Source organism: Otolemur garnettii, unplaced genomic scaffold (assembly GCF_000181295.1).
Source record: "Otolemur garnettii isolate 467f Iridium unplaced genomic scaffold, OtoGar3 scaffold00007, whole genome shotgun sequence".
In the NCBI taxonomy this organism is placed as follows: domain Eukaryota; kingdom Metazoa; phylum Chordata; class Mammalia; order Primates; family Galagidae; genus Otolemur; species Otolemur garnettii.
The window spans coordinates 17,564,699-17,585,145 of NW_003852402.1; the positions used below are offsets into that span (position 1 = coordinate 17,564,699).

Sequence of the window (20,447 nt, forward strand, 5' to 3'; positions counted from 1 at the left end):
CTCAAAAAAAAAAAAAAAAAAGAAAAAGAAAAAGAATCCTTCTATGCCCTTTGCTCGCCAGCCGAATAAAAGCCTTCTTCATCTTAAATACGGTGTTTGGGTGTTCCTTCTCTCCATTGGGCCTCATTTTCCTGCAACAATATTAGAATTGAATACATTGGATTTTCCCCCATTCTTGTGATACTTTACTAAGAAGAATGTGTTCCAACTCCATCTAGATTGATACAAAAAATAACTCAGGCCAGGTGCTCATACCTGTAATCCTAACACTCTGGGAGGCTGAGTTGGGTGGATTGCCTGAGCTCAGGAGTTCAAGACCAGCCTGAGCAAGAGCAAGACCTCATCTCTAAAAATAGCCCGGTGTTGTGGTAGGCACCTATAGTCCCAGCTACTTGGAAGACTCAGGCAAGAGGATCACTTGAGCCCAAGAATTTGAGGTTGCTGTGATCTGGGATGCCGAGGCACTCTACCTAGGGTGACAAAGTAAGACTCTGTCTCAAAAAAAAAAAAAAAAAAGAAAAATGACTGTTTTCTGAAATGAAAGAAGTTTAGAGGAAGGTCATGGTTTCATAGTTTTGCAGATTTCTGTGATGTCTGGATTAGGAGGAGACAGCTGGATTCTCAGGTCTGATTCTGCAGTCTGTCTATTGCAGTATCAGGCAGATATCACGTAGCTTCTGGCAAACGCCACTGTACATGGGTGAGAGAACAAAAGTGCCCAAGATCTCTGTATTAAATTCTTACTGCTCCACTGATAGATCACCACAAATTTGTGACTTAAAGGGACCCATACAATTTATTTATTGTCTTCATAGTTCTGGAAATCAAAAGCCTGAAGTAGGACAGTGCCTGTGGCTCAGTGAGTAGGGCGCCTGTCCTATATACCAAAGGTGGTAGGTTTGAACCTGGCCCCGGCCAAATTGCAACAAAAAATAGCCAGGCATTATGGTGGGTGCCTGTAGTCCCAGCTACTCGGGAGGCTGAGGCAAGAGAATCACCTAAGCCCAAGAGCTGGAGGTTGTTGTGAGCTGTAATGCCATGACATTTTACTGAGGGGGACAAAAAAAGTCTGAAGTAGCCCGCCCTGGGCTGAAGTCCCAGTGCGGGCAGGACTGCACTCTTTTCTGGAGACTGGTGGAGAGTCTTTCCTTGCCTTTTCCAGTTTCTAGAGGCTTCCCTCATTCCTCATAACCTGTTTCATTTTTTTTTTTTTCTTTTACCCGTTCCATTTTCAAAGCCATCAGTGGCTTTCTGAGTCTGTCTTGCACCTCTTGGACAAGGAATCTTCTGCTTTCCTTTCTCACACTTTAGGACCCTTGTGGTCACCTTGGGCCCACCTGTTTAATTTCATTTTAAAGTCCGATCATAAACAGCCTCAATCCATCTGCATTTCCCCGTTGCACATAATTCCCCTTAATTCTCCCTTGCCATGTAAGGTAATTTATTCACAGGTTCTAGGGATTAGGACATAGATGTCTTTGGAGAGCCATTATTTTGCCTACTATGTCTTAGGGTTATAATGAGAATAGTTTTGACCTAAGAGATCCTCTGGAGGGGCTAGGGGTGGGGTTCTCAGCTTATGTTGATAACTACAAACTAGGAAAAAACAGTGGAATGGATGAAAAGAAAAGGAAGAGACTGACATTTATGAAGCGCCTGTGTGCCAAGCGTTTGACCTACATTGTATTGTTTAATGGCTGTGGACTTTGAGTGGTTACTTTACTTCTCGGTCTCATTTCCTCCTCTGCAAATTGAGGATGGCAGTAATTACCTCCTGGGGTTCTCCTGATGTTAAAGGAGATGATGGATGAGAAATGCCCAATGCATGGCATGTAGAAGGCGTTGGTTGGTATTTATTCCTTTAAGATAGAGTCTCCCTCTGTCTATGGCTAGAGATACAAATCTCATAAACGCTTTCTTGTCTTATGCCCAGGCTAGAGAGCCATGGCATCAGCCTAGTTCATAGCAATTTTGAACCTAGGTTCAAGCGCTCCTCTTCCCTCGGCCTCCTGACTAGGACTAGAGGTGCCTGCCATAACACCTAGCTAATTTTTCTATATTTGGTAGAGATGGGGTCTCAAACTCCTGAGCTCAAGGGATCCGCCTGCTTCGGCCTCCCAGAGTGTTAGCATTTATGGTGCGAGCCACTGTGTTTGGCCAAAGGATTCTTGATAATACCCAGTATTTGATCTTTTGATATGGCTTGATTTTCTTTTCCTAAAAAGTTTTTTCCCTTGAAGCGCAATGTACTTTTTTGGGGAGCAGTTATGTTTGCTTTTTATTAAATGACTGAAGATTAGCTTGACATTAAACCATGAAATGTATTTAATTTTATTTCAAATGTGGTTGTATGCAGTTTTATTTTTTGAACTTTAGGAAGTGTGATGGATTCCTGTGGAGCAGTCGGAATTACAGATAATACAGAGTAATAAGAGGTATAATTTTAACTTTTGGTAGGAGTAGGATAAATGTCATATGCATTATTAATTACTCAGATGAGTAATTCTATTTGTCATAAATTGCTTTTCCCGGGACACTGTACAAAATATATAAACTAAGGGAAAGATGAAAGTTTCTTTAGATTGTTAGATGTAATACAAATGATTCTTGAATTGCCTGGAGGCGTGCCCAGTCCTTTGTTAAGGAGACGCCTCTGTCTCTTCCTGGGGTCAGTGTGTATTTGTCGGTCCCCCCGCTGCCTGTAACATTTCTCTATGTTTATAACCCCTGTACAGTGACGTGCGCAGTGCCTGGCACATAGTAGGTGTGGTAAGTGTTTATTGGAAAAATTCCTGTCACTCTAGGAAGTGAGAAAACCAATTTACAAAGATGCTACATGCTGTATGCTCCTATTTATATAATATTCTGGAAAATGCAATTGAATTTGACCGAAAGATCAGCAGTGGCCTGGGCGTGGCAAGGATGGAGACAAGGTGGGCTGGTGTTTCAAGGGGTGTGAGGAAGTGTTTGGGGGGGGGGGTCATGTGCCAGTTGTCTTCAGTGTGACAGTGGCTTCACAGATGTCTGTTTAGTGTGTGCCAAACTTCATCAAACCGTCTTTTTTGTGTGTGATGTATTATATGTGATTTGCGACCCAATAAAGCTATAAGAAGAGAGAAATAAGCTTCTGGTTTAGCCTGGCTTGAGGCTGGTATCTACCCAGGAGGTGGGGCTGTGGGAGTGGCCCAGTGTTGAGTCTGATGACCCCCTACCCCTCACTGCCTGGACACCAGTGGCTGGAGAGGTGGGTCCTAGAATGACTTAGAATTCCTTGGTTAGTGATGGGGAAGGGTCATTTCTTATGTGAACCTTGGGGTGTGCTAGGCAGATAACTCCATCACTGTCCACCTTCATTGTGAAAAGCATACCTTGGGCACTGGTTTTGGACTCAGTATCTGTCATTGGACTAGATTACTATTTCCGAGGTAAAAATGACTTAAAATCCAATGGTTAGGAGAGATACTGGAGAAAACCATTTATGGCTAAAAATAGTTGTATTTAAATCTCTAAGGTCTAATAGGAGCACATGCTGATGAATTGTCTATCTCAGCCGTGGCCGTCAACTTCAAGGTCAACGTCAACGTCCCACTTTACACTCAACTGTGTTTCTTTTCCTGTAACTAATGATACTATTAGCAGAATGAATAGTAAGTGGACACAACTGTATCCAGTGTTTGTAACATAACATACGTAACATACCAAAATGTAAACAAATGTGAAATTGCATCGGGTGTCAAATTGTTCCCTAATCTATCACTTAGAACAAATTCACATTTTTCTGACAAGGATTAATAGCAGAACTGACTACATTGCTGTGCCCCGCCTGGCGGGACAGAAGGAAGTGGAACGTGTTGGAAGTTGCCAAGAGAAAATCGCCTAAGTAGGGTTGTCTCTTCTTTCTTTGCTGGCAACTACACATACGAACTTTATTTTTATTTATTTATTTCAGACTAATACGAGGGTACAAACAATTAGGTTAGTGTTTGCACTTGTTAGGTAAAGTCCCTTTGTAGCTGTGTCCTGCACCCAGGAGGTGGCCATGCACCCTTACATTGTGTCCATTAGGTGGGAGCACACCAGTCCCCCCCCCCCACCCCCATTCTCTTCCTCCCAACTGGAATTGAATTGAGTTTTTCTCTCATGTGGGCGTGTAATTAGTTCCTCTCCTGGCTTCCCGGAGTACACTGAGTACTGGCTGTATTGAGTACATTGGATGCTTGCTTTTCCATTCTTATGATAAGATAGGAATTTTAAATGTTAAAATTTGGATGCAGGATTTTGAGTTCACTTGAAGTAGACAACGTGGAGGAAAATAAGTGACTGCCTTAACTTAAAAAGAAAAGACTACTCATACTTTTAAAAATGTTTCCAATCACTAGGAATATGTTTAAAAGCAATTTTGAAAACTTGCTGTTTTCCATCTACACTTGAACTTTTAAAAGGTGACTTGAAGTAATGTTAAATAAATATGAAATAATTCGTAAAATACTTGGCATCTCGGGGAATATTCATGAAATACATGAATATTATGTATTCTGAACAGAAGTTGAGATTTGTCAAAGTGGGGGAAAAACAGACATCTTAACCCTGCGCTATCATTTGTAGATTTTGGAACGTAGAAATGGATTACAAAGAAATGGGACCTTGAGCTGCCGATCTCGTCTCATTTCGTTTTCCTCTGTAAAATGGGCATAGTCATTTGTGGGTCACATTAGGTGAGGGCCAAATCCATTGCTTCAGATAGATGCTGGTTCCCAAGTAAATGCACATAATTGTTACCCAGTAGAGCAAAGTGGTCCGTTGGGTGCAGGGGTGGGCGACTGACAGTAAGCTTTGTGGCATGTCGGGTGGGGAAGTGCAACCTGATGTTTGTTTTCCACCTTCTGTGTCTGCTATATATTCTTTTTTAGCAAAATAGTTTGAAATTTACTGTGTGCACCAAAAGGAAAGATCGTAACTAATTAAAGACAAATGCTACCCCAGTATCTCTGGGATTGTGGCTTGCGTTACCAATAAAATTGAACTTTAAGGATTTTCAAGTATATTTACATACTTACATCACATGCTTATTAACACAGTTTAGTTCCTGAATTCAGGGATCTGAGGTATTTTGGCCTTCCAAATGGAGCATGTTTTCCCCAGTTTTAATATTACTGCAAGAAAATCTTTACAGATAAATCTTTATCCACATTTCTGACTATTTCCTCAGCGTGGTTTCTTTGAAAGAGAATGACTAGGTCAAAGGGTATGAATATTTTTTAAAAAGACTCTTGATACTTACTGCCAAACTACTTTCCAGAAAGCTTATGCTGACTTATAACTAAATAACAAGGAGTGAGGCTGCGCAGGTCCCAGCACCAGCATTAGCCCTGGGTTCTGTCCTTCCAAATACAGCAAGAGTAGAATACTCAAAAGCAACACCAAATAACAGCACTAGTAACAAAGGCACCGCTGCAATTTGACAGGAGGAAAATGACACCTTACTTGTATTTCTTAGCCAAGTAACATGAGCTTATTATAGAGAAATGTATCACTGAGATAGAAGTGGCTCGGTGCCCGTAGCTCAGCGGTTAGGGTGCTGGTCATTAACTCTAGCTCAGTGGTTAGGGTGCTGGCCTCATACACTGAGGCTGGTGGGTTCGAACCTGGCCTGGGCCAGCTAAACAACAATGACAACTGCAATAAGAAAACAAAATAACCAGGTGTTGTGATGGGTGCCTGTATAGTCCCATCTACTTGGGAGGCTGAGGCAAGAGAGTCACTTAAGCCCAAGAGTTTGAGGTTGCTGTGAGCTGTGACACCACAGCACTCTACCCAGGGCAACAGAATGAGACTCTGTCTCAAAAAAAAGAAATAGACAGAAGAGCTTTTTGTATTTCTGCCTTTCAGAGGGAGACACTATTAACTGTGTTTGTTTTAATTTATTGCTTTTTTTGATCATAAAATGGTTTAACAGTTATGTTTATTAGCTATTTAAAATCCTCTTATGAATTTTTTATATTAAGGGTATTAGTCCCTTGGTATTTGTCTTTTATTTTGGTCGAATATACCCAAATTATTATTTTTTAAAATATTTTTGGATACACAGATGTTAAAATTTTTTTTATTTCAAATCTATCAAAAAAAATAAAAAAAATCTATCAAAACTTTCATGATTTATAAATATTGCATTTTTTTTTTACATTCGGAAAGTTTTATTCAGAGATGAATTAGTGATCTATGTATTCTATTTTTTTAACGTTTAAAAAAATTTTAACTCTTTGATTCACATGGTGTTTGCTTTCTAGCATAATGGAAAGGAAAATCTTACCTGACATTCTTTCCGTATACCAATAAAGAATATTCCAGGCAGATTTAACTCAACTGTAGTATGATTTGGAGAACATGGAGTCGTAGATCATCATGTTGTTGAAAATAGGGCGTGTAAAGGAGAATTTAAAATTGGAAAGATGGGTTAAGATAGAAACGGGGGATGCCTTTGATGCTAGGTTATAAGTTAAAATTTGTAGTTAGAATTTTGAGTGGCTGAATATCCTTAAAATGAACTTTCAGCTTCTTAGAGATAGAAAGCAGAATGGTGGTTGCTGGGGAATGGGGGAGTAAGTTTATGTGTGTCTGGGCCTGGTGGCACTCACGTCTGTAATCCTAGCACTGTGAAAGGCTGACGTAGGAGGATTGCTTGAGTTCACAAGTTCAAGACCAGCCTGAACACGAGTAAGACCTGTATGTACTAAAAATAGAAAAGCTATCTGGGCGTTGTGGTGGGTGCCTGTAGTCCCAACTCCTTGGGAGGCTGAGGCAAGAGCGTCACTTGAGCCCAAGAGTTTGAGGTTGCTGTGAGTTGTAATGACTCCATGGCACTCTCCCCAGGGCACAGAGTATAACTCTATCTCAAAAAAAAAAAAAAAAAAGAAGAAAAAAGTTTATGTGTATTTTATTATAATTAAAACCATAGCAAACCCATATCAAAAGAAAAAGCTTACAAGTTTTCCGTATGTGTTGATCACCACGTTTTCCAGCGCTGTCTGGTATTAGCAGATGAAAATGGAAAGCTTCCAAGCGTGCCAGGGAGGGGTTCCCGATGAGCCACAGCGTCTGATGGAAGGCGCATAGCTTCCAGCTTGGGGGGCTGCCCTGGGCCTTGTCCTGGTTGGGGCTGTGGCCTCACCATCAGAGCTGTCTCGCCAGGTCTTTGCGCTAACTGTATAGTCTTACTGGCGTCATCCACTAGCACAAAAGGAATTCCCTCCCTAAATTTGTACCATTTTACACTCTTGTTTCTGCTCTGAGAAGGTGACATAACTAATTAGTCAAGGGGCATTCCATTTATGCTTTTGAGTCTAGAGTTTAGGCAGACTATTTCTCCTCTTCTGAGTGGCTGGTGCTTGTCATTTGTCTTGTAATTATTCATTTTGTTCCTAACTTTTTTAACATCCTGGTTGCACGGGGGCAGAGGGCCTTTTGAGCATCTGATGCTGCTCCTCGTGTTTATTTTGAGGGTGACAAACATCCAGGCTTTCAGGTGATGCTGTTCACGTGATCCGTGTACCGAGGGCTTTCGCTCCAGCTGGAGAATTCTGGGCAGCTTTGCAGATGTGTGGACTAGTCTGATTTTCTATGATCGTGGTAATTCCTTGAGGGCTTCCCATAGTCTTTGCAGGTAAATAGAAAGGGAGATAGACTTTCCTGCCAACACTGTTTCCAAATATAAATCTCTAATTAAACAGGCTGCTAGGACCTCCCTCAGAAAGGTCATTTGTGAAAGTGGAGCTTTTGGTTGCTGTGTAAGCGATCCCGCCTTACTCACATCATATGGACAACCCCATGCAGTCATACTCAGAAAATAGCATCTCTGGAGTGGCCCATTGATCATGTAAGGCCAGAAAATTTTTGGTGTTAGATACTAAAGCTCGAACCTGCTGGCTTCTTCCCTTTCTCAGGATCAGTTCTTATGAACTGCCTGCCTTCAGGTTTCTTAAAATGTGACTCTCTGTTTATCATCCTCCAATCTGTCTTATTTGCCAAAGAAAAATAAAAGCTGTGGCTATTGTCTTGTTGATTTTGACAGAAGAAACTAATGAAGAAAGAGAAGTTTTGGTGCATCTTAACTATTTGGGTTTTCTTTTCTTTTTGCCTTTTTTAATTTTTTTTTTTTTTTTTTTTTTTTTAGAAGCAGTGTCACACTCTTTTGCCCGGGGGCTGGAATGAAGTGGCAGGCACAGTCATAGGCCACTGTAACCTCAAAACCCCTGGGCTCAAGTGATCCTCCCACTTTAGCCTCCAGAGCAGCTAGGACTACGGGTGTTTATCACCACACCCAGCTACTTTTCAACTTTTTGTAAAGATGGGGTCTTGCTGTATTGTCCAGGCTGATCTTAAGCTCTTGGCCCCAAGCAAGCCTCCTCCCTTAGCCTCCCAAAGTGCTGGGATTACAGATTGGAGCCACTGCATCCAGCGTTTTGGGGTATTCAGTAGTCTCAGTCACATCTAGATGGTCGGTATGAATGGAATTAATTAATCCATTTAAATGTTTGTCTTCATTGACCCAGACATTCTGTGTGGAGATACAAAGGATTGGTTTGAAGTAGGGGCAATGGGGGAACTTAACTGGGGGCCATGAATAGGCTTGAGGGAACAACCCCCCTGAAATTTTCTGTAAAATCTATATGTACCTTTTATTGGGAGATGGTTCCATAGCTTCTGTTAGGTTTTTCAAAAGTATCCTCAGGAAAGCTATGAAGGAGCCTTGTGAAGTGCTCAGAGTACCTCACTGTGTCTGTGGTGCCATGATGGGGTCTCAGGCCCTGATTAGCCAACACCACGCAAGAGCAGTGCCTCTCAAGTGTTTCAGGTGGCTCCCTGGGCTGTTCAGAGTTAGAAAGAAGTGAGTAGAAAGGAACAGGGAAGCTCAGAAATGATGGTTTCACTCCATTTTATGTTAGGAAAAAAGACACCCGTTGCAGATTCTGGCTGAGCTCCATAATCCTGGGAAAGGGAGTGAAGAATGTAGATTCTGGAGCCAAACTTCCCAGTTCAAATCCTAGCCCGGCTATTTGGTGGTTGTGTACCTTTTGGCAAATCGTGTAATTTCTGTGTGCCTCCAGTGTCCTCATTTCATAAAATGGGTATGATGAAAGGATTAGATGAGATGATGTGAAGTGTTCTTGATCACATGTACGGTAAAGGCTTAATAACTATTAGCTGTTACAATGGAGCAGGTGGTTGGCTTCTGTGATATCGAGTCCTAAAATATGGGTGGTTCAGTTTTGGGGTCCTGGGTTGGTTGTTTTGTACCTATCTCCAAAAAGTCACCTCCCATCAGCATTCGTCTATTCATGAGCCATTTCAAGCACATTTTGGTGCAAAAACCTCATATAAGGAGGGAAGGAATACTGTCATAGCCTTTTAGCAAAATAGGGACCATGTGTGTTCTTGTCATAAAATATTACATGATAGAGTTTGTTCTGTTAAATGATTGTTAAGTGATGAACCGGATGAGAACATCACATTTCCTTTTGGCCTTTTGAAATATATTTAGTTTTTGGTCCTACATTTCATCTAGGATATGGTCACAGAAGCTTCACGGAAGCGTCACATAAGATTTCACTTCTCTGATCAGTTTCTCCATCCTCCTTAGATCTAGACAGCTGCCTCCTGTCTCTCTGCGTTCATCTTCCGGCACGTGTGATCACTCTGAAATGTCTCCCTCGGGTGGCTTTCTCTGTCATTGTCTTTTTCTCTTTTGGCTGTGATGGGTGTAAAATGAACAATGACGAATTCTCGATTGTGTTCCATGAAGGTGAGAAAAAACCTCCCCCAAAGACTGCCAAGAGCGTGTCTTCAGATGTTCTTTATTCCGTCTTGAAAATGATAAAATTCTCTGGGCAGTGCAGTGAGAACTGAAGGGTAATGTTGTTGTGACGACGTGTTTTACCCTTTCCTCGCCTGAGGGGAGATCTCACGTCATGCTCTTGCTTTCTTAATTTAGTCTTTTATGGCATCATAGGTGGCAGTCATTGATGGGAAATGATGAAATAATTCCTAGGATGAAAAAACAGTCAACTGTTTCAACATATTGGGAAACTAAGATCATTCACATCCCCTGTTGCAACTTAAAGATATTTTTTAAAGGGTCCTGTGAACTTGTGGAAAGTGTAAGGTAGAGTGAATTTTGGGGAAAAAATTCACAAGAAAAAAATAAAAGTCATGAATAGCAATTCTTACAAATAGTTAGAACTGCTCAGAAAAACAAACAAACAAACAAACAAAATCAACCAACAAAACCTCCTTAGAACCTAAAATTGGATCCAATGGACCTTGATGTGTGGGGTAATCATACTTCTATTAAACCATCTGAAGGAATTAATCCGAAAGACAGGCAAAGATTAACACACGAAGATGCTCATCATAATATTTTTATGCAATAGGAAAATACTTCAATGTGTAGCATAGGGTACAGGTTGAATATCCATAGTCCAAAAATCTGAAATCCAAAATGTTCCAAAATCTGAACCTTTTTGAGCACTGACACGATACTCAAAGGGAAATGCTCATTGGAGAATTTTCGGTTTTCAGAGTAGGAATGTTCAACCAGTAAGTATAATGCAAATATTCCCAAATCCAAAAAAAGTCTGAAATCTGAAATACTTCTGATCCCAACCCTGAGAATAGGATTGTGATTGACTATTAAATTTAGAGAGCTTGGTACCAACCTATACAGTGTGAGGTCAGCTATTTAAAATATATACATAGAAAAATATTGGCAGCAAATACATAAAATGCCAGTAGTTTTTTTCTGAGTAGTGAGATGATAAGTGAATTTAAATTTTATTATCTATACTTTTTTTTTTTTTTTTTTTGAGACAGAGCCTCAAGCTGTCCCCCTGGGTAGAGTGCTGTGGCATCACAGCTCACAGCAACCTCTAACTCCTGGGCTTAATCGAGTCTCCTGCCTCAGCCTCCCAAGTAGCTGGGACCACAGGTGCCTGCCACAACGCCCGGCTATGTTTTGGTTGCAGCCATCATTGTTGTTTGGCGGGCCCGGGCTGGATTCAAACCCGCCACCTTAGGTGTATGTGGTTGGCGCCTTAGCCACTTGAGCCACAGGCGCCTGTTATCTATACTTTTATATTCTAAACTCTAGCAGGTTTTTTTTAAACAAAGCAAATCTTTTTGATGATGTTGAAGCAATTTTTTTTTTAATTTATTTTTGAGATAGTCTCACTCTATTACCTCAGGTAGAGTGCAGTGATGTCATCATAGCTCACTGCAGCCTCAAACTCCTGGGCTCCAGTGATCCTCCTCCCTCAGCCTTTGGAGTAGCTGAGACTACAGGTGCTCGCCATCACACTGCACCAATTTTTCTATTTTTTGTAGAGGTAGGGATGGTCACTCTTGCTTAGGCTGGTCTTAAACTTCTGGCCTCAAGCGATCCTCCCCTGTTGGTCTCCCAAAGTGTTAGAATTGCAGGCATGAGCTACGCCATGCTTGGACTAAATATTTCAATAACAGTTTTATTGGGATATAATTTACATACATAAAATTTATCCTATTAAAAGTCTCCTCATTCAGTGGTTTTTCATATCATCATCATCATCACAGTCGGTTTTAGGATATTTCCATCACCTCCCAAAGAAATTCTGTATTCCTTAGCAGTCACTCCCCACTTACCCCAATCCCCGTAGGTTCTACTTTCTCTATGAATTTTCCATTTCTGTACTTTTCATATAAACACAATCATGGAATGCGTGGTCCTTTGTGATTGGTTTCTTTCGCTCACCATGTTTTCAAGGCCAAGCAAAACCCTCTTGTCTTCTAGTTTACTCATTTCTTTTTAGAAATCATACTACTTTTTTATTATGGGGTATAATGTATTTATTTTCTTTCCTTCCAGAATTGGTTCCTTCAATTATGAGCAACTTGTTGAATCCAGATGCCATTTTCTCAAACAATGAAATGAGCCTGTCAGACATTGAAATCTATGGCTTCGATTACGATTACACCTTGGTGTTTTATTCAAAGCACCTGCACACACTGATATTTAATGCTGCTCGGGACCTTCTCATCAATGAACACCGGGTAAGATTGCAGGGACGATTCTGTCTTCCTCCCTCCCCCATTCCTCTAGGGCAATCTTGAACTGACTTAGCCCCACGTCTTTTAGTAAACTGCTGCTAAATGAATGAATAGACTCTGTTCTATGCTAAATTTCCATCTGACTCTCATATGGAAGATAGTTTTGTTTTTGTTTTTTTAAATGTTTAGATGTGCCTGGCAAAAGATTGTCCCCAGGTCCTCTTTGGTAGAGATTCAGCTATAGATATTTGCATTCTTATTTTTTGCAGAGCAGAAATACAGTTTCTCCTAGAGCTTGATGATGTGGCAGCCTGTTGAGTTCTGGTTAGAAATTCCTCAAATCCCTATGGAACCTGATGACCTCTGAAGAGCCTTTCTGAAAATATCAGGGCCAGGGCCTCTCCTTCCAGCCACAGAACAGGCTTTTAACCACTCTGGAGTCCTCTCCCAAGGCTTGGACCAAATGGAAATAAAGCTTAGTGCAGCCCAGCAACAGCAAAAAAATGTCCCCAAATGATAGGCACAGTTCTACTGTCAGTACAGGTTTGAATCGCTCAGAGTAAAGAATGTCGGAATGTCTTCTAAAGCGTAGCATCATTGAAAGCTTTTAATGAGGAAGGACAAAAAGAAAATACTCAGCGCTAACATTCTTTTCTCCAGTCTGGTTTTGAGTACAGGCTTCGGGAGTCAGGATGAAAAGCATCCTCAAAGGTCACGTGGGCTGGTGTCCTTTGAGAACTCCCCGGAGTAGCCTGAGAAGGACAGCTCCGGAGTAGCCTGAGAAGGACAGCTCCGGTCTCTGACTGAGACAGGAGTACCTTACCCCGGGGCAGTTCTGATTTCTAGGAAGTTTTCTCCTGGGTTGAACATTTCTGCCATCAGGTAGTTTCACTACTGATGTCTCTTTTCTTTTTTCCTTTATTCCTTCCTATGTTCCTTAAGCCTTTATTAGTGGCTCGTCTGTGCCAAGCCCTGCAGTAGAAGCAGGGAACCTAAGGGAGGTGAGTAGGAGGCAGGGATTACCCATGGAGGGGGCCTCTTTGGACACCCGAACAGAGAGCTGAGGATGGGTACAGGGTGGTTGGAACAACTTTCCCTGCCCCAGGGAATCAGAGAAACAAATAAGGTGGTGATAGCTCAGCGTCCTCATGAGGGAGTGTGTTGGCAAAGGTGGTTTGGGGTGTGTGTGTGTGTGAGTTACCTAAACATGCCAATCGTGCAAACTGATGTGTTGTGTGTGACCATTTGAATTTCACCAGACCTGATGAGCTGGTGTGTATTCCAGCCATGACGCCCTCCATGTCCTTTCCCAGGCTCATTATTATTAACTCTTAACCCTTGTCTTTTGTCCTCTTCGTCATTATCCTGGTTGCCACCCTCCTGTGTGTGTGCACGCTGGTTTGTCCCTCCCAAGTAGGAGCCCTTGAACTGAAGATGTTACCTTAGGTAGGGTCTGAGTAGTGTAGAACAGAGGGAGGCCATCACCTGCCTGGGTCTGGATTCCGTTCTTTTATTAATGCAGTCAAAATTTCCATTAGTTTTGAATCCTGACCATTGGATCCACTGTGTCTTTTCTGATCCCTCTCAGCTTTGGGTTATCAGTGGATCTAACCAACTCCTTTTGTCCTTATCCAAAGTGCAGAAATGTATTTGCCAAGAAGAACCTTCCCTTCTGCCACTAAGCCAACAGCCAGCTTTCTTTATTTACGGCCCCTTTATGCAAGGTAAACCCTCCAGCCCAGTGGTTCTCAACCTTCCTAATGCCGTGGCCCTTTAATACAGTTCCTGTGGGTCGTGACCCACAGGTTGAGAACCGCTGCTCTAGCCACTTGCCACCCAGTAGCCGGTCTTTATTTGTTCGAGGGACTTTCTCTTTCCATCTAAACCAGTGTTTTTTTATCTTTTTAATCTCACAGCACACTTGAACCTGTAGTTATGCTTCTGTGGCACACTTAAATTATGTTGATGAAAAAAAGTAGTAAAAAAAAGAATGTACTTACTGTGCTTTGAACTCTTTTCAAAAATTAATTAATGATCTTTAAAAAGTTTAGCAGCGTACCTAAGATCCTCTCGAAGCACCAGGGTGCCATGGCACACTGGTTGAAAATCACGTGGTCCTTTCCCCGGATGGTGGGCTGGAGGCAGACTCAGAACAAAGAGCTTCTGCCCTTATCTCCTATCTGCTGCCTGACGCTCTCTCTTCACCACCCCCCATGGCATTTGGTGGGTTTTGCGTTGATGCTGGCATTCTCATTCCAGGTCAGTTGCAGCGTTCTCTGTGACTTTGATGTCACTTCCAAAAAGCAGATCCTGACCCTGACGGCAGTGCTTACTGTCTGCGAGGTGTCAGAAGCACAGGTCATAAGGCCTGACTGCTGGAATTCAGATCCTGGCCTTCGACTCTTATTTCCTGTGTAATCTTCATCAGTTCACCCAGTTTCCCTGGGCCTCGGTCTCCTCCTTTGTAGAATGGGCATGGGAACGATGCTGTTCCTGCAGTGTTACTGTTGTAACTTCTCGGGTTCATGTATGTAAAGTGCCTGGCACATAGGAAACACTCAATAAATGCTAGCTATTTACTAATTTGTTTTTTATATCTGTACAACTCCACACGTATGACATCATCTCTGCTTTACATTTGAGGAAACTGAGGCTCAAAGAGTTATGCTACTAGATCAAGGCCACAGGCCAGCAAGAGGCAGAGCCAGGATTTCAACCCAGACCTGCCCGTTTCCGGGGGACTTGTGTGCTCTCCTGTATCCCATGGTGCCTGGTGTAGTGTTGGTGACACCTTTCCAGCCTGTGGGTTTTTTGTTTGGAGGAAGATAAAATATTCATGAAAATGAAACATTTATGAACATAAAACATTTATGGAATTTAGGGGGAGAAAGATGAAATAGATACAAGGTATAATCATTGTGATTTGAAAAGCTTCTAGATTTAAGATTATTGAAATTTTATTCTCATTATGTCATTTTCTCATTTGATAAAAAAATGTTCTAACACTAATTATATTAGGCATATCTGTAGTGGCAATTATGCTTCTGCAGAGTTTTCTCTTGCTGTTTTTAAACGAAATAGTTCTTCCAAGATGCGCTGAGTTCAGTGCCATTTTTTCCAGCTGAGACTGAATGTACTTTGTGTACCTGGAGAGGTGGAAAGACATCTGCTTTTGAGACACAGTAATAGAATGGTAAATTCGTTATTAGGGACTTTCTAGGAAACAAGTGTAACAAGTTTCAGCTCCTTTGTAATTACCCTGTTTTTTATAAAAATGGAAATTAAAAAGATTCGGGTGACAACTGGTTCCATATTTTCATTTCCTGCGTCCACCAGGAATCGCAGGGGACTGGCAGATGCTTGATGCTGTCTCCTGGATTCACAGCTTTGTTCGAATTCTCTTCTCATTCATTAGCCCCGGTGATCACCTGGTTGTTTAAATCAAAGTGTAACATCAGCTTGGACCTGCTACATTCTATGTCCCACATCTGATCTCTCAGCAAATGCTGTGGACCCTCTCTCTCTTTCTTAAATCAACTTTTAGTTTCAGGATAGTTTTGGGCTTATAGAAAAGTTGCAAAGATAATACTGAATTCCCAATTTCCCTAACATTAACACTTTATATTGCTGTGATACATTTGTCACAATTAAAGAACCAATGTTGGCCAGGCTTGATGGTTCACACCTGTAATCTCAGCACTTTGGGAGGCTGAGGTGGGTCACTTGAGGCTAGGATTTGGGGGACCAGCCTAGGCAACATATCGTGACACTCCAGTTCTACAAAAAATAAAAAGCTTAGTTGGGTATGATGGTGCATTCTTTTTTTTTTTTTTTGCAGTTTTTGGCCAGGGCTTGGTTTGAACCTGCCACCTCTGGTATATGGGGCTGGCACCCTACTCCTTTGAGCCACAGGCACCGCCCTGATGGTGCATTCTTGAGCCCAGGAGTTTGAGGTTATGTTGAGCTATGATCATGCCACTGTACTCCAGCACTCCAGCCTGGGTGACAAAGTGAGACCCTAGCTCAAAAAATCAGACAAACAAAAAAGAGCTAACTACTGTGGAACCTTCACAGTTGACTACCTCCCTACACTGACTACTTTTTAAGTTGACCTACTTTTCATAGACTGGACATGCACCCAATGTACGTATCAATACAGCAGGCTGAGTTCCTTATGTTGACCACCTCTGTATGTTGACTGGTTTGTAATAGACCCTTGGGTGGTCAACTTACAGAGGTTCTACTGTCAGCCAGGATTTGACACCTGTTCTCTCAGCCTGGGAGCCATGTTCTTCATTATGAAATTGTCAGGGCGAGGCTCTTTCAGCTGCCTCTGCCAACTGTCAAGGTCATTTGCTGTGGTCTTTGGACCACTTGCTAAACATTGCCTATCTCTCGGGAGTGGTTCTCCAAGAAATCAGTGAGAGTGAGAGGCAGGGGGCATGTGCCTGCACATGGGGCGTGTCCTTCTAGCCCAGACAAACCTCATTCAGAGAAAGAAATGCCAGACTTCTCAGCAGTGTATGCTCGGCTCTCAGCTCAGATAGTCAGTGCTCCACTCCGAACTGTAAGTCCTTTTGTCAGACTTACAGAGCTCCTTCTGAGCTGGTGGATGCTTGCTGTCCCTGGGGGCTGCAGCGAGTGTCCAGCATGGTGACTCAGAGTTGCTTTAGAAGGCATTATGTGGTGGTTTGGCATGGACTTGGGCATGACACAGACTTGTATTCAAATAGTGACCTGACTGCTATCTAGCTTTGTGACTCTGGCCACGTTCTTTGACTCTGATCTTCAGATTATCCAGCAGGAAAGACAGGCCTGAGATTCCCTATCTCCTTGGGGTTGGCATGGTGAGAAATAAAGTCGGTAAAGCCAGAGAAAGCCTCTAGAGTATAGCACATAGCAAATGCTTCGTCCAGACACGTCTCTCAGTGACATTTAAGATACATCTTTCCTGTCTGCCTTCTTACTCCTTCATCTCTCCTGAGTATAAAAGGAGATCGTAGAGCTGCTGAAGTCCCTTGGCCCCTCGCCAGTAAGCAGAACCGTGGTTCCAGGTTCTGTGGCAGCTGTGTCCAGTCTGTTGGTAAGAATGTGGGTCTGTACACCGTGTTCAGAATGCTTGGGGACGCCCATAAGTGGTAATATCGGATTAGTGATTTCTTGGCACGCATGGCAGGTGGTAGATAAATGAGCCCAAACCTGACATTTGAGTTGGCGCTGTGTGCAGTTTGACTTGAGAACTTGGTGCATGTGGCTCAGCTGGGTAGTCCCAGGAAATGTTCTTGCACAAGTGGGACCCTGGCCATGGAACGTTAGCAGCACAGCCGGGCAGGGAGGTTTCCTGGCTGTCTTAAAAGTGGTGCAGGTTTTTGAATAAGCAGTTACGTCATGATTGGAAGGTACTGATGATGCCGCCTCCCTAGACTCAGGAGTCGATAGCTGGTCTGTCCTGCAGGCCAGTGCTCTGAAGGCAGAGGGGGCGTGGGGGAGAGCAGAGGTGAAGGTCTGAGCCTGACTTTCCTACTGTGGCCCAGCTGGGATGGCCCAGGCTGCGTGTTTCATCTGGACCCTGGATGTCCCCTCTGTAAAATGAGGATAGCAAGGCCCGCCATGCTATACCAGCAGAAGCAGTGACCACGGGTGGGTGCCGCCAGCTAGGTGGCTGGTACTCTGAGCTTTAGGGAGGAAGGAAGGAGTTGGATGCTTGGTGCGGTAGGGAGGGAGGAGCCAGTGTGTTTGCATAGTGTGAGGGATGGCTTGATAATGACAGGGGAGTTGAGTGTTCTGAGACAGAGCATCCGAGCAGCGACTAGGGTCTGGGTGTTGAGCAGCTGGGTAGCTGTAGGGACCATCGTGGAGGTGAGTGGCGGCCAGCTGTCCAGATAAGCAAAGTGATGAAGGCTGTCTGGAGGGCACCCTGTGAAAAGTTTTCACCTTGGGTCTCTCAGTGGAAGCTGGTGGTGGGGCCACCCCAGGGGCTGCGGCACTGAGGCGCTCAAACTAGAGCTAAATGGATCGTTGACAATGTGTTTGGGAAAAGTTGTGCTTCTAGTAATAGAGGGGACTTTCCGGCTCCTCCTCCTCCGCAGCCTTGGAAACAAGAGGAGGAGAGATGGGTGGAGGGAGGAACAGATGCGTTACCTGGGTTTTAGGGAGGGGGCTGGGAGGGGAGAGTTAAGATGAGAGCACTTGAGGGGGAAGGGGATGAGGCCAGCCCGTGCTTGGGCAGATCAGCTGTGCCCGGGGCAGGATGGAGGCCTGTGGCCCGTGTGCTTTCCAGGAGACACTCAGGCCTGAAGCAGAGAGGCAAGCTGTGGTCTGTCCTCTGACCCCACCTTCCCACCAGCCTGTGTACAAGGTCAGGTCAAGACATGTTCCTGGACTTGGTACCTTGTTGGCTAAAACCAAGTCCTTTCTTTTTTCTTAGTATCCCGTGGAAATCAAGAAGTATGAGTATGACCCAAATTTTGCAATTCGTGGACTTCATTATGACGTACAGCGGGTGAGTTCACATCTCATGCTTTTTCTATGGTTTAATGGCATTTGAAACTAAAATGCCTTCTTGATGCTTTGTATTTGCTGAACAGGTAAATTGGTTATAAATTGTTATTTGGGGCGGCAGAACCAAATTATTCAAATATCTTGGAGTAAAATCCTTTTGAAGAGACTATGTGTCAGAAAAGCACGGATGCATTTTGTTACTGGGGATGTACTTTTTATTTCTGGTAGCTGTTTTTGGGGTGTTTTAAGGAGGAGCCAATTGTCATATCTTTTGGGTTTTTTTTGGTTTTCGGCTTTTGTGGATAGGCCAGTTTCCTTAAAGAGCTGTCCAGCACTTTAATTAACAAGCAGGCCTTTTAGGAACTTGCAGTGCGCTTGGGCTCTATGATGATAGCTGGCTTGCTTATTTAATATGCAAGTTGTTGTCTGTTATTTACATGTGTGTATGTTTATATTTTTAAAGGCAGTGCTGATGAAGATCGATGCTTTTCATTACATCCAGCGGGGAACTGTCTACAGGTAAGAGTAAAAGGAGGTGCGATTAATTCACCCAGAATAAGCAAGTGGCTTTGGGTTTCAGGACCCCCTGACTGTCGAGTGATGAGGAGAGCAGCGGTGTGTGTATTATGATTCATTCATTCATTCGCTCACTTGATCTTTTAAGAGCATTTGTTCAGGCCTCCTGTCATGCTGGGTGCTGAGGGTTTGACTGACAAGGATGCCCTCCAGGAGTCTGGAGTGTGGACGGGAAGCTACACAAGTAAATGTTCATGGTGACAAAGGTGATGATGGACATGTGCTCAGACCATTAGGGAGCACTCTGAGGGAGGACCTGCTCCCGGAGGTGACAGCTGATGAGCTGAGGGAGGGTCCTGGGGGGGTTGGGAGGGGTGGACTGTGGGGGTGTGGGGACAAGGTTCTCCTTCCCCCCACGGGAGTTGGTTGGTTTGGGTACTGAGAGTGTGTGTCCCCTGCTTACTAGAATTAGTGAAAGCACTTTGCTTAGCACTTTAAAAGTTACAAACCTTTGTAACTTTTAAAATGGAGGGTTTCGCCTTTTTAAATTCTCTAATCCGGGAGGGGATTTAGGATTATGATTTGCATTTGGACTCCTAGTTTATGATCCTTTAAAAAAGTGTACATATCTGAGCTTTAGACTCTTTTCTCACAAGCTGTTAAAATGAATGCCGTTAAAATTAGGTTTTATTCTTTTACTTCAAAGTATTATGGGAGAAGAAATATTTTCTGGTTACATGGATCAGTTTTACAACATTATTTTTTTTTCGAGATAAAACATGCATAGAGTATAATCAAATAGTATTAAAAGCCTCATGGGGACATTAGCCTTTGTCCTCCACCCAAACTTTTAAATCTCTTTAGATTTTTTTTCCTCTTCTTATTTCTTCTTTCTTTCTTTTTTGAGACAGAGTCTCACTATGTTGCCCTGGGTAGAGTGCCGTGGCATCACAGCTCACAGCAACCTCAAACTCTTGGGCTCAAGTGATTCTCTTGCCTCAGCCTCCTAAATAGCTGGGTCTACAGGCACCCGCCCTGGATGGAGGTGGAACACATTATTCTTAGTGAAGCATCACAGGAATGGAGAAGCTTGAATCCTATGTATTCAACTTTTATATGAGGACAATTAATGACAATGACATGGTGGGGCATGGGGGAATGGGAGACCAGATAGAGAAGGAGGGAGCGGGTCAAGGAAAGGAAAAGAAAACAGTTATTTTTTTTTAATTTTGTTTTCAATTTCAGCTGCCTTTCACTCATCTTAGTTTGAAGTTTTGTTTTTGTTTAATTTTTTTTTCTTTCTTCCTTTAGTGATTCTCTTGCCCTTTGCCTCTCAAGTAGCTGGGATTACAGGT

The 20,447-nt window shown here is 43.0% G+C and overlaps 1 protein-coding gene across 1 annotated transcript in view; it reads left to right on the forward strand.

Annotated features, from left to right (window-relative positions):
* NT5DC3 (5'-nucleotidase domain containing 3) overlaps positions 1-20,447 on the forward strand; it is a 59,106-nt gene that overhangs the window by 12,792 nt on the left and 25,867 nt on the right. Inside the window, exons 2-4 of the mRNA XM_003783295.2 lie at positions 11,894-12,078; positions 18,503-18,577; positions 19,040-19,095. Of these exons, the coding sequence (XP_003783343.1) occupies positions 11,894-12,078; positions 18,503-18,577; positions 19,040-19,095 (316 nt within the window). The remainder of the gene's footprint in view (positions 1-11,893; positions 12,079-18,502; positions 18,578-19,039; positions 19,096-20,447) is intronic.